Source organism: Mastacembelus armatus, chromosome 3 (assembly GCF_900324485.2).
Source record: "Mastacembelus armatus chromosome 3, fMasArm1.2, whole genome shotgun sequence".
Taxonomy (NCBI): Eukaryota; Metazoa; Chordata; class Actinopteri; order Synbranchiformes; family Mastacembelidae; genus Mastacembelus; species Mastacembelus armatus.
This window is the reverse complement of record NC_046635.1, coordinates 12,226,999-12,239,839: the sequence shown is the minus strand read 5'-3', so window position 1 is coordinate 12,239,839 and position 12,841 is coordinate 12,226,999. Positions and strand designations below refer to the sequence as shown.

The 12,841-nt window shown below is 38.3% G+C and overlaps 1 protein-coding gene across 5 annotated transcripts; it reads left to right on the top strand.

Annotated features, from left to right (window-relative positions):
• The first annotated feature begins 925 nt into the window (after positions 1–925).
• Positions 926–8,651, top strand: gfod2 (glucose-fructose oxidoreductase domain containing 2). 5 transcript variants are annotated; one of them, XM_026319827.1, is made up of 4 exons: positions 2,097–3,024; positions 3,138–3,203; positions 3,386–3,744; positions 4,985–8,651. In XM_026319827.1, exons 3-4 carry the CDS (start codon positions 3,492–3,494, stop codon positions 5,881–5,883), a joined length of 1,152 nt encoding a protein of 383 aa, XP_026175612.1. In that variant the 5' UTR covers positions 2,097–3,024; positions 3,138–3,203; positions 3,386–3,491; the 3' UTR covers positions 5,884–8,651. The 5 variants fall into 5 exon arrangements, with proteins under 5 accessions (XP_026175609.1, XP_026175612.1, XP_026175610.1 ...); XM_026319824.1 differs by lacking the exons at positions 2,097–3,024; positions 3,138–3,203 and adding an exon at positions 926–2,090; XM_026319825.1 differs by lacking the exon at positions 3,138–3,203.
• Positions 8,652–12,841: the final 4,190 nt, after the last annotated feature.

Sequence of the window (12,841 nt, the reverse complement as noted above, 5' to 3'; positions counted from 1 at the left end):
ATACACACACTAGACAGAAGCCAAATGCTGTCCACAATGTTCAGGTCAAGTAGAATTAGAAGTACTAATACCACACAATCGATTATTCCATGATTTATACAGAATTTATATTTCTTGGCCAAGCCAAACATCTTGCTCATTCTATATGGGATTACAAAACACTGCTGTTTTATGTGCATCTTCTGGTAATGCACATATAAAAGCAAAAGAGCAAAAAAGTTAGAACTATGTAATTAATTCAGTATACTTTCAAATAGTGCAGTTATGTAGGAACTGTTCACAGAAAACACCTACATATTAGTTTAACCCGACACTGGGTCATCATGTGCATCATCCATATAGAAAATCATGTTATGTTTTGTCCTACTAAACAGTATAGGACTGTAACGATGAAATGTTTGACGTTTTTCTTAAAACATTTTACAAACCATTATCAATATAGGTTTCAAGTGCCCTTTTTCAGCCAACAATTGCATGCAACCAAGTTCTGTGAAATAATTGCCTTAAGTTGTTAAATGTTCTCATCCTCACATTACAGACAAACCTATGAACAAGTCTTGGATTGTCCTTCTTTCCTATCTGGATTTTGGCAATTTTTCTGTAAAGAATAAAGCAGAATTATAAAGATTTGCTAAAAGAGCTGATATGACAAAAACTGTTATGAATCCATGGAGAATAAAATTCATCATGACAGTGTCATTAGGTTTGAAAGGAAATAATAACTCCTGTTTAATTTGAATACAGTTCAGTTTTGAATGGTCTCCTTCCACAGCTTTGTCAGTCTTGCCATCTGTAACAGCACATCATGCAGCCATGCATATCTCCATGAATATCTGTTCCTGCAATTTTTTCTGTGATCCCCAAACCACCATTACACCACCTTTAGTGATCAAACACTTCTCTGTACACTAGCAGACACACCTCTAGCTTCAGTTGCAAAAGGCTTGAAAGTTTTAAAAAACATTTCTTTATACTACAGAAAATAGAAGTCTGTTTTGGGAACATTTATACAGAAAGAAAGTTGAGTTATAAGACAGGTTCATACATTTTTAAAGTCTTTCGTTAAAAGGTGACGATATGAAAACACGTTTAGCTTGTTGTAATTATTCATCCTGTTCACATTGATTGTTTCCCCTGGTGTGAATTTAGTGTAAGTGTAAAATTATATTACAAAGTTTATATCAAACTAATAATGAGTGTTTTGGGGTTTGAGGATGAAAAATGTCCATCAAAGTCAGCAGCATCACGTATGGCACTCATGTACGTGTTTGACTGATCATTATGCAAACTTTTTTTTAATCGCAAACTGCAGCCAAACATCAATGTATGAATGTGTTTTTTGATAGTAATACATATAATGTAAATGCTACAATTAATCAAATGTCACCAACATTTTTATGGCTCATGATGCCAATATTGCTTAACGTTGACACCAAGTATTGTATCAGTAAAAACAGAAATTCCTTAATATGTGTTTATTTCCGAACAGTGTCTACCACAAATAGAAAAAAAGTCAAAAAAGAGGGGAAAGATTTTTTAAACAAGGGGTTGGAAATACACAGAATTACTGTATTAGTTTGATAGTGTAGTTGTGATAAGAGGTTGTGGTCTCATCTATATTAATTTTTTACTGAATAACTGATGGAAAAACTCAACCTTGGCCACTATTAAAGAGTGAATTTCATCAATAGATAATACCATTCACTTTGTAGTACTTTTTAGTTTAGATTCGGGTTTTTTTGTTAGTCGTTTTGAGTCTGTAGACTCATTTTGTACCATCTCATGTGTGTCTGTTCTTTTTGCATGTGTTTGTGTGTGTGTGTCATTATAGGCCTAAATATTGGTTCTTTTTCTTTTTTTTATTTTTTCTTTTTATTATTCAGCTGTCATCTGCAGATAAACATGTGTAAGTACGTGGACCAAGGCCATATTTGCCAGTATAGCTATTGTTTGTTTTCCTTCCGTAACCCTCCTCTGGCGGTACATCTCCGGCCTCTTTAACGTCTCTGGGTCTTCCCACAGTGCTTCTGGAGTTACCATTAGCAACTGGGCAGCGCCCGGCTTCGTAGATGTCTGACTGAACACAGCAGGTAGAGGAAGTTACACTTCCCTATGGCGTCTTTTTCATGCCGCGTTTGAACATCTTTACACAGATGAACTTTAGATGCTAACTCTGTTAAGTTTCCACGGCTGCTGACAGTTTTTGAGCTGTTTTACGGGTGTCTGGCCGACTAAGGTTAGCCGAACATGCTAGCTGCCGAGTCTAGCTAGCGTAGTGCGTGCGAACCCAGTTGTCCGCGGAAGATAACGCTAACACTGCACCTGTCTTAGTTAAACTAGGAGACGCTTTACCAACATTTATGGTATCGTTAAATGATCACCAATTACTGGTGATCTTGATAGCGATTGTTCCAGGTAACTTTCTTATTTGACCAGCGGACAATAACGCAGCGAGGAGGTTGTGTGTGGTGTCTGGTGTCTGTGACTGACGGCTGTCAGCGTGCTAACCGTATGTTTGCTCAGGATATTTGAGGTGCTGCAGAGAAAATGGAGGTTGTGTTTCTTCAGGGGTTACACGGGTAATGCAGGTGCGCAGGCACACACGCGGACGCCTTTATCAGTAGCTATGTACTGACATGTCTGCAGGGAGACATGAGGCACTGTCAGTTGCTGCCAGTCGCAGTCATCAACATCACGTCTTTTTCGGCAGACAAATCTTCGCAATACTAACAAGTGTTTTGTTTTATCAAGCAGCCCAAAAATGGATATCCGGTTTAAAGTCGTAAGGCTCCAAATCCTTGAGCAGACAGAAGAAACAAAAACATTGGACGCTTTTGCTGTCAAAAATAATTACTTGATCAATCCCATTAGTTGCAGACTTAGCTAATACAGAGGGCCGCTGGTCCCAACACACAGGCCAACTGTAGTTTAACAGTGGTGATTGATATCCACACAGTTACAGGCCTGTGACAGTTTAAGATTAGGACATGACCAAAGGAATGTGAAGGGGTGGAAGGGCGTCAGGTGAGCTAAGCTATTGAATTGGGTAGCACTGGATGAATATTATTTAATTTTATAAATTTTTATGTTGTGTCTGAATACTTTTGTGTCATACACTGATTTTGTACTGGCTACAGAGATGTTGACTTTTAGTGGGTGTGGAACATCAGAGGAATGGCATGTTAACCACGTAACATGACAATGTAAGTAGGTGTCAGACAGATAAGGAAAAACTGGTCTAAACCTCCGTCAGTCAGGGTTAGAAATGAATGTAATTATGTCTTTTTTTTCCCTGGAAAAGTGCTTTATGGAAGCAGTAATTATTTCAACCCAGGATATTGTTGTCACTCAGCTTTTAATAATGTATTCCTTTATTTTCTCCTAGGTATTTCAGACAATAGTAACGGCTTTGACAGACAAGCGGAGTCTAGGCTCTTGAGATGGCCGTGTCCCTGACCATGGTTCTCACATAAAGTCACAGTGGCACTGTCATGTTGCCAGGAGTTGGAGTATTTGGCACGGGCAGCACAGCACGAGTGCTGGTCCCATTGTTGAAAGCTGAAGGCTTTGAGGTTCATGCACTCTGGGGCCGAAGCGAAGAGGAAGCATGCTGCTTGGCAAAGGAGCTGGGCATCCCATTTCACACCAGCCGATCTGATGACGTTCTGTTGCACCAAGATGTCGACCTTGTTTGCATTTATATTCCACCCTCAATGACAAGGCAGATTGCTGTCAAAGCACTGGGTAAGAGGTCATAACACACACACGAACACTTTTACTAGTAGCTATGGGTGTATTTAAGATGTATTATTTGCACTTTTGCACTTCACATTTTTGTTGTGTACATGCATGTAGTCATACAGAACTGCTATAAAAAAGAATTATTGAAAAACAGCAGTTTTCTTTTAAGATTTTTTTTAGGGGAACATCAGTGTTCTTCCTAAACGCTAGGTTCAGGTCTTACATTGTAGTTTCCATTTACACTGTTTTAGAGTCATACAGGCAGTGTACAGAGTGTGACCTGGGCGTGGCAGGTAGACTACGGACGAGATTTGAATTTTTTTTTTTTTGCTGTAGTGAGAATACACCACAGAAGATGCTTATGCTGCAAACCGTCACATTCTCCTCTACCGTATTTCTCAGGATTTACTCTAGACTTGGTGAGTTAGTGGTGATAATAGCCATGACCACAGGGAACAGAGTAGTTTGATTGGAAAAGCCCAAAACATAATATGACAAAAACGTCTACATCTGTTAGGAGCACATTGTTGCAAACACGACCAACCTGCTATCCTATCAGAGGTGAGTAGACCTATAAAGCTGACTTGCTGTATATCATGGAATTCCTGAGTGTTGACTGCAGCTTCCTGTTTTAGTTGCAACTTCCTGAGTGTGACCACACCAAAGAATTTAACCACAACACTAATTCCAAGGGATAGTGAAGGCTGCTGATATCCATATTTAAAAACTACACACAGCCTCTGCTATCACATGAGATTGCAGGAGAATGTTGACTTTTTAAGTCCAACCAATAATACGATTTATGCCCATCAACTCCACAATGTACACAAGCACTTTAACAGGTACACTTTGCTAAAACAAGTGCTCTTTAATACATCAACATTGCAGTAAACCTATTTGTTAGTTTTAGATATTGTAGAACTGCATTGTGTTACATTATAAGTTGTTCATACAAGTCGAGTTTAGAAACTAAGTGTACGTAAAGCAAAAATACAATGTAAAACTTTTTTACCTTTAGTAATAATTGCAGAGTGAACATGATGCTCATCCCCTAATCTGCAGCATAAAATAATATTTCAAGGGATAAAATCAGCTGTTTAGCAAACAGAAAATCATAAGGGTTTTATATGCATGATGATATCTTTGAAATTTAAAATTCTTGATTTCTAATTGACTTTGAAAATATTTGAATTCAGTCTTACTCGAATAATAATAAGCCCCGTCCTTCTCTGTTTCTCTGCAGGTATAGGTAAGAATGTTGTGTGTGAGAAAGCTGCAACTGCTGTGGACTTATTCAAGATGGTAACTGCAGCCAGATACTACCCACAGCTGCTCAGCATCATGGGTAATACCCTGCGCTTCATGCCAGCTTTTGTTGCAATGCACCAGCTGCTAGTGGAGGGATATGTTGGTGAAATGCAGGTGTGTGATGTCCGAGTCTACGGGCCAAGCCTCTTGGAACAGTCATACGGTTGGACCTGTGAGGAGCTTATGGGAGGAGGTGGGCTGCACACTGTTGGCTCTGCCATCATTGACCTTTTAAGTTATCTAACTGGTTCTCGGGCCTATCGCGTTCACGGCTTACTGCGGACCTTTGTGCAACAAAACGGTTTGATCCGAGGCATCCGCCGTGTCACCAGTGATGACTTTTGTTTCTTTCAAATGTTGATGGGTGGACCTGGTTCTGGTTCCGGTGTGTGCTGCACTGTGACCCTGAACTTCAACATGCCAGGATCATTTGTGCAAGAGGTTATGGTTGTTGGATCCGCTGGGAGATTGGTCGCCAGGGGCACTGAACTGTATGGTCAACGCAATGGGGGTAAAGGTGAGGAATTGTTGCTAGATGACAGTGGGTGGGTGGGACCAGAGGTGAGAGACATGCCGCTTCCTCATCTGCGGGGGCTGAGCGCCATGGTAAAGGCACTGAGACAGTCTTTTCAGGCCCACGAGGAGCGTAGGTCATGGGCGCGAGAACCTGTTGCCATGGCACCAACATTTGAGGATGGTCTGTATGTGCAGACCGTGGTGGAGGCAGTGAAACGGTCTAGTTGTAGTGGAGAATGGGAATGTGTTGAGATCATGAGTCAAGAGCCAGATCCGAACCTGAACCTGTGTGAGGCTCTGCAGAGAAATAAGAATTAAATATATTTATACACCCAGTGCAAATACTACATGTCTGACAAAACTGGGTTCTGAATGTTTTTCCTTTAATTCAGCTGCTTTGGCAGTTTACAACACATGACTACTTTGCTTTTTCACATTCTGTCACATCTTGAACAGAATATTTTGGTTGCCAGAACCTAACTGTATTGTGGATGTATGTATTGTCACAGTCATTTTGTTCATACACTAAATTTGTCAACCACAGCTCCATTATTCAGATTGTTACAAGAGAATATTATTAGTCTTTATTTAGTCAGTTTTTGTAAAGTATTAAGTAGAATATCAAAATCTACCTGTACCCTGTGACGTGTGTTACAGGTACCATTTCAATATGGATACACAGTCCTTGTTCCCTCTGGAGCCTGAAGTTATGGAGTTGTGGCTGTAAATTTCCTGCTTAATAAGGTTGATTTATGTGACCACACCTACAACAAATATTGCCCAAGAGCAAAATTGGCTGATACTTAAAAAATAAAGAAAATAATAAAGAAGCAAAAAACATATTGATGTAGAAATATAGTTCAACAAAGTACTTTATCCTTGTAGATGGACAAGAGCACAGCTCTTCCATATGTATGCCAGAACATTGTTTATTCTTTCTTTGTTTAGGCGGACTTATCAGAGCAGTGGCTGAAGTATTTTTTAAGTGGTTGTCACACTCTATGATGTAGCTGACTAAACATCAGCACATACTTTCTTCTAGCAGCCGAGTGCTTAGTTTTGGGTCATGATCGGTTTTTGAGAATTGCAGGTTTTTTTTTTTACAGTGGCAATTTCTAAATAATCAGCGTGAGACTGTATGAGGGCAAAAGTTTACTGTAGGTTTACAGTCCAATTAAGACAACATTTGAATTTCTGCTGTGCACAACATTTAGATGGTAATATGTTTGAATCAAAATAGTTTGGTGTTAATGTATTCCCAACACCAGTAGCACCTTATTCTGAAAGGAATGTGAATATCAAAGCGTAAGACGATTTGACTAACAAATTTAAAAAAAAAAAAAAAAAAAAAAAAATGACTAGGAAGAGTTTAAATAAATCTCCATTGGAGCTCAGCCTCTGTAAATTCAGAATAATGGAGCTGTGTAGAGTTTTTTTTTTTATTATTATTATTTAATTTTTTACATTTTTGAAACTTAGATAAACAAATTGTGACAGTTGAAAAGGTGGCATATATTGGAAACCAGGGATTGGGTAAAATAAGCTATATACTGTAGAGAACTCAATAAGTTTAATTTGTAGCATTGTCCCTCAAAAACATTCTTAAAGTCATATTTCATTTTTAATGTCTTCACACGCATATTGTAAGCTAGAAGAGAAGCTGTAAAAAGTTAATGGTTTCATGCTTCACTGAAAATGCAGCTTTAGTGAGCAGGAATTAATGACTGTTACAACAGCGACAAATTTTCATGGTGGGGAAATAAGTCAAAACCTTCAATCCACTTCTGTGGTGCTAAGAACAGTATTTTCAGTCATAATCAAAAAAGTGTATGTACTAATAAATACACACATTTTAGAAGCTATAAGGAAATCCAATACAGATGCTGTATTTTTAGTGATATTTAGGGTGAATGTTGAGTGGAATAAACAGGACATACGAAAGAACAGAGTGTTTTATGCCTGAGGAATTCATGCTTGATGCTTGGTGCCTGTTTGCCACTGTTGAAAATCTGTCACCAGTGTTAATCCATGTAACCACTGAAACTGAGTTGAGAAAGAAACTACCAGCTTTTAACAGCCACCTGTCGAGCGAACACATAGCCAGATTTTAAGTGGAGAAATGTGTTTAAAAGCAGAAACAGCTTTTTCCTTAAAATGACAGCTGAGTGACCTTGTATTTGTTAAACAATTAAGTTTTAGATACAAAGCCTGCATTTAAGATGTGTGTAATGAAAGGTTGGTTTACATGTATCAAATATTGAATGAATCAAGATATTGTTTCATGCAGCCTATGCATTTGACAATATTATGGATATTGAAATCCAGAGAGTGGTGTCATCACCCTTCCACCCCTTTTAAACCAGTCATCCTGAAACCTTACTGATCTTTTCGTTGAGTAGAACCACTGGATATGACGTGCGCAAGAGTGTAAATGTGTGCCACTCTTTACATGCTCAGACCAAGAGAGACAGGCTGTTGAATTCACTTACTGCATCTCAGTTGTGCTGAATATCCTGAATAATATTGAATAAAGAAGCAGTGCAGTGGTTTCATTCATTTGGTCTGTCACCTTAGAGCCATGCAGGATCTGCTCCATGTTTACCTCACGCTATCCCAATAGTGCTTTATAAAAACGCTGAAGTTTACATAATGTGTCTTTATAAAATAGGACACATTTACCTGCAGGATGCTCCCAGACATACCACTATTAAAATGCATTCTTACCAACTTTCAAGATAATTATGTTTTTGCACTGATAAAAAGCCACATTTAACATGCAGTGTAATGCTTGTACCAGCCAACGCACTGCAAAAATGATTTTAACTTTTGTCTGCATAAGGAAGATTTTTTGTAATTTATTTGTCATGGTGTGGAGGAAGTTTCCTATTGGTTATTCTGTTCAGTTTGTGTTTTCAGCCTGTGAATTTGTGTTTAAAGCTGTAATATTTGTCTTGTTTAGCTTTTGTTTTATTTTAATTGATGATATGGCCTTTTGAGCACAATGTGTTGCATTTAAGGCAGGAAAATGTACTGTTCATCTGCGTGACAGATATTTCCTTTAATAAATACAGCTGTGTTAATTTACAGTCTTTGGTCAGATTGAGTTTATTAATCATGTAAAAAAAAAAAAAAAACTACCACTAATTACTTGGTAATTCTTTTCTACTGAAACCACAGACAACAGTTTAGTATCTTTTGAAAAGATAATGCTGTTTTTTATCAAGATGAACAATGCAGCAATTGTTCAGGCAATTTTTACATTTTTAACATAATCTAATGTTTTGTACAGGCAGTGTATAAGACCGAGGTAGCAGCCTGTTAACCTTTTACGCATATGTGTTCCTTACTGTTCATGTCTGCGATTAGCTGATAATATTACTCCATTTTTAAAGTTTGGTGCCCAAAATCCTCATGCTATGAACTTTTCTATCAATTCAAATCTTCTCAAAAGCATCAGGTCTATTCATTATGAAAATAAAAAAAACAGGTCTTCTCTGTCAATAATTACTTCAGGCTACGTCTTGTGTGTGTAACAGGGTTAAAGGTAAAGTGTTATATATTTAGTTATTACTGGCAAGATTCAAATCTACACATGCTCTTCTCCAGGGGAACTTTAGTCAGTTAATTAAACTCTACATATTGCATCACGATGGGATAATGTTTGTGGTCGAACTTATTAGAGATGCGCTCACATCTCCCACCCAACGTAGTAATGCCATAATGCCAGAAATGAAAGAGATTACAACATTGAGGTATTTGGCAACTGGAAAAATGCAACAGTGGAGTAGTGATGACTTGTGTCTGTCACAACCTTCCATCTGCAGAGTGATTGCACAGACTTTGACTATTGAAACGCTTTCACAGCCTGATGACAGTGACACAGAAATCTTCAGGTTTCCCAGTCTCTTCTGTCCAATTTGGTTTTCTTGTTTTTCCTTCCATCTCTCTTGGATTGTTGGCTACATGCCATCCAAAAGTACAATTTAAACAGACTGTCCTGCAATCATGTAAATTGGCAAAAGGTGAGCCGTTTTGCACCCATCAATCTGAAGTGGATTACAAGTAATAAAGTCACTATGGTAAATAAATGTAATCACTTAAATATATTAACTACTGCATGAAAAACACATTGTCAACATTTGTCTGTTTTAATTAACTTTAAGATATTTAGCCTACAGAAACTTTGCATAAAGTAGTCTGTATTCATGATTTCTTAATACAAACATTTTATGATTTCACTGTCCATTCCTTTATCATTTATTCTATTTTCACAAAGAGCGCATTTTAAGACCTTTACAGATTGTTTTTGATCAACCAATCACAGTCCTTGAAATGTCGCATCATCCCAAGCAACAGGGTCAACAACACCTTCTCACTGAGATAAAGGTTTTTGTACTTTCCTTACTCAGAGTTGCTCTGAGAAGTTTCCTAAATCACTTTTAGTCTAAGACTCCCAGCTAGGACTTTTTGGGCTAAGATAGGAGCTCTCTGAGTGGATTCTAGTGGATTCTAAGAAGCTTTGTGAATATGGGCCCTGGTCTTTAAGTTAGAGGGCATTCTAAGATTAGCCAAGTTAACATAATACAGCCTTTGCTTATGTCTTGTTTGGTTTCCTTTGCCAATCAAATATATGAAATTTTATACCCACAGATGTAAATACTCTTCCAACCTTCCTGCTTTTGAAAAACATCTCTATTATTTCTAACAGCACAAACAGAAATAACTTTTCCCCAGATGATGTATTTTGGAATACAAATACACAATGTAATGTAGCCAAATGTGCTGTGTCATAAATACATCTCCGGGGGTTGTAACAAACCAAACAGCTGAAAGACTGCCAGTGAATAGGGCTGTAATTATAAACAAAAGTCAAGACAAAGATAACTTTGATAGAATTTCAACTAGTCAGAACTCCATTTTGGATAACACAGTATTATGACATTTTAGCATTTATTTACGGTGGCCCTAAAGTGCAAAACACATCACAAAAAATTAAATTTCATAAAACACCACAGCAAAAGAGAAATTACAATGGCATAAAATGAACAGCAAAAATAAATTTTAGAAAAAGGCGCACATCTTTAGAAAAAAAACAAAAGTTATCAGTCAAGAGAATGAAGAGAAAAAAGAAAAGTAAAAATAAAAATAAAAAGATTACATTGAGATAACAAAATTACTAAAATTAACACTGAAACATTTTTTAAAAAAAGGTAAAATACATATATATATGCATACCAAGAAGGCACTACTGGTTGTGAAATATTCCCAAATCCTTATAATGGGACAGAATTAGCTTATTTTTTTTCTTCATTGGTTTCAATAATTGTCCACAGGGTTCTTTTTTCCTCTGTTTGATGTACGGATAAAAAAAACTTTGCTAGAGATTGTTTAATAGGCTACCATACGGTGGCCGACAAGGGCAAACGCGCTGCAAAACAGAAACGCTGCAAAAGAGAAACGCTGCAAAAGAGAAACGCTGCAAAACAGAAACGCTGCAAAACAGAAACGCTGCAAAAGAGAAACGCTGCAAAACAGAAACGCTGCAAAAGAGAAACGCTGCAAAACAAAAACGCTGCAAAAGAGAAACGCTGCAAAACAAAAACGCTGCAAAACAGAAACGCTGCAAAACAGAAACGCTGCAAAAGAGAAACGCTGCAAAAGAGAAACGCTGCAAAACAGAAACGCTGCAAAACAGAAACGCTGCAAAACAGAAACGCTGCAAAAGAGAGAACACAACGGAAGTGCGCCAGGCCGATAGGGGGACCCCGAACTGAGGGGTGCAATGAACAAAGAACTTTTACAGAGGCGAGAGAGACACATGTAGTGACATAAGTCACGTCTCATTTTGGAGGCTGTGTAATGACGCAGGTTATAGTGTTGAATTGCAAAAGAATTGAATGAGCGACCTCTGATGATTGTTCTCATGTGCTAATATGTGCTAACAATGTTCTGTTACATTTGTTTACTTGATCAAAATGTCATACAACGTCGGGAGACGTGGCGGGGGGGGGGGGTGTTGCAGGGTGGGAGATCTGAAGGTGCTGTAATGACTATAGGTTGTTGTCTTGTTCAGGGTGTTCTTTGGGGAGTCGGTAGGGTGAACTAGAGGGAGATGGGTCAGGGAGGAGGGAAGAAGTGTGTGTGGAGGGAAGAGAGGGAGGGTGAGAGAGAGCTGTTCGGTGAGGGGAGTTAGCGTTACTGATGGGCGATACCACAGAATTTGGTATCGATCCGATACCAAGTAACTACAGGGTCAGTATTGACGATACCGATACCTTCTGCACCTTAAAGGAAAATCATTATTGCACAGTGTTGATTAATATCTTTATTGCAATGGCAACATGAATAATGCTCATGAACATAAATACTTGTTTAAATGCTAATAATAAAATGATAATAAATAAATAGCATTTCCCCTCGTAGTGGGTGAAAAATAGCACCACACAATGCTTCTTTTTCTATCTCTCTTCATGCTGCCGTGCCTGTCAGCACAGACGGAGGAGGTCCCTCCACGCTGCAGAGTGGAGAGAGTAATACTTCCTTCTGCAGTGCATGACTGGCTCTGGAAAGCTCTGACATCTGATTGGCTGCCATAATCATGTGATACGGAAGACCATTTAAAATACGCTTGGGCTGGTTTTCACACATCCAAAACTCTCAGAAGTGAAAACTAATTGCACGTTTTTTATTAGGAGTGGTATCGAGCGATACTTAAGAAAGTATCGACTCCAAAGTATGGAAGTATCGATTCCAGAGAGTCGATATTCCCATCCCTACTTAGCGTGGCTACGGCTGAAACAGTAGCCTGTTACCTGTTACCTGTTCTGACTAAAAACTTAAAGCAAAGTGACAAAAGAACGTCTGCTGGCTGTGAATTTAGCGGGCATTAGAGTACGTTTTACATTTATTATTTTTTAAACACTTGGCCGTCATGTTTTACAGTATTATAAAAGTACAATGTTGTAAAAGATGACGGCCAAGTGTTAAGTAACAAATGGAAAACGCACCTTCAGATCTCCCAACCCCCCCACGTTGTATGACATTTTGATCAAGTAAACAAATATAACAGAACATTGTTAGCACATATTAGCACATGAGAACAATCATCAGAGGTCGCTCATTCAATTCTTTTGCAATTCAACACTATAACCTGCGTCATTACGCAGACTCCAAAATGAGACGTGACTTATGTCACTACATGTGTCTCTCTCGCCTCTGTAAAAGTTCTTTGTTCATTGCACCCCTCAGTTCGGGGTCCCCCTATCGGCCTGGCGCA

What these genes read in the sequence shown, in the direction of transcription:
- gfod2 (XM_026319824.1), top strand. Translation starts at nt 3,492, where the DNA reads ATGTTGCCAGGAGTTGGAGTATTTGGCACGGGCAGCACAGCACGAGTG. An exon ending in GATTGCTGTCAAAGCACTGG is followed by an intron (nt 3,745 to 4,984) that starts GTAAGAGGTCAT and finishes GTTTCTCTGCAG; the next exon opens with GTATAGGTAAGAATGTTGTG.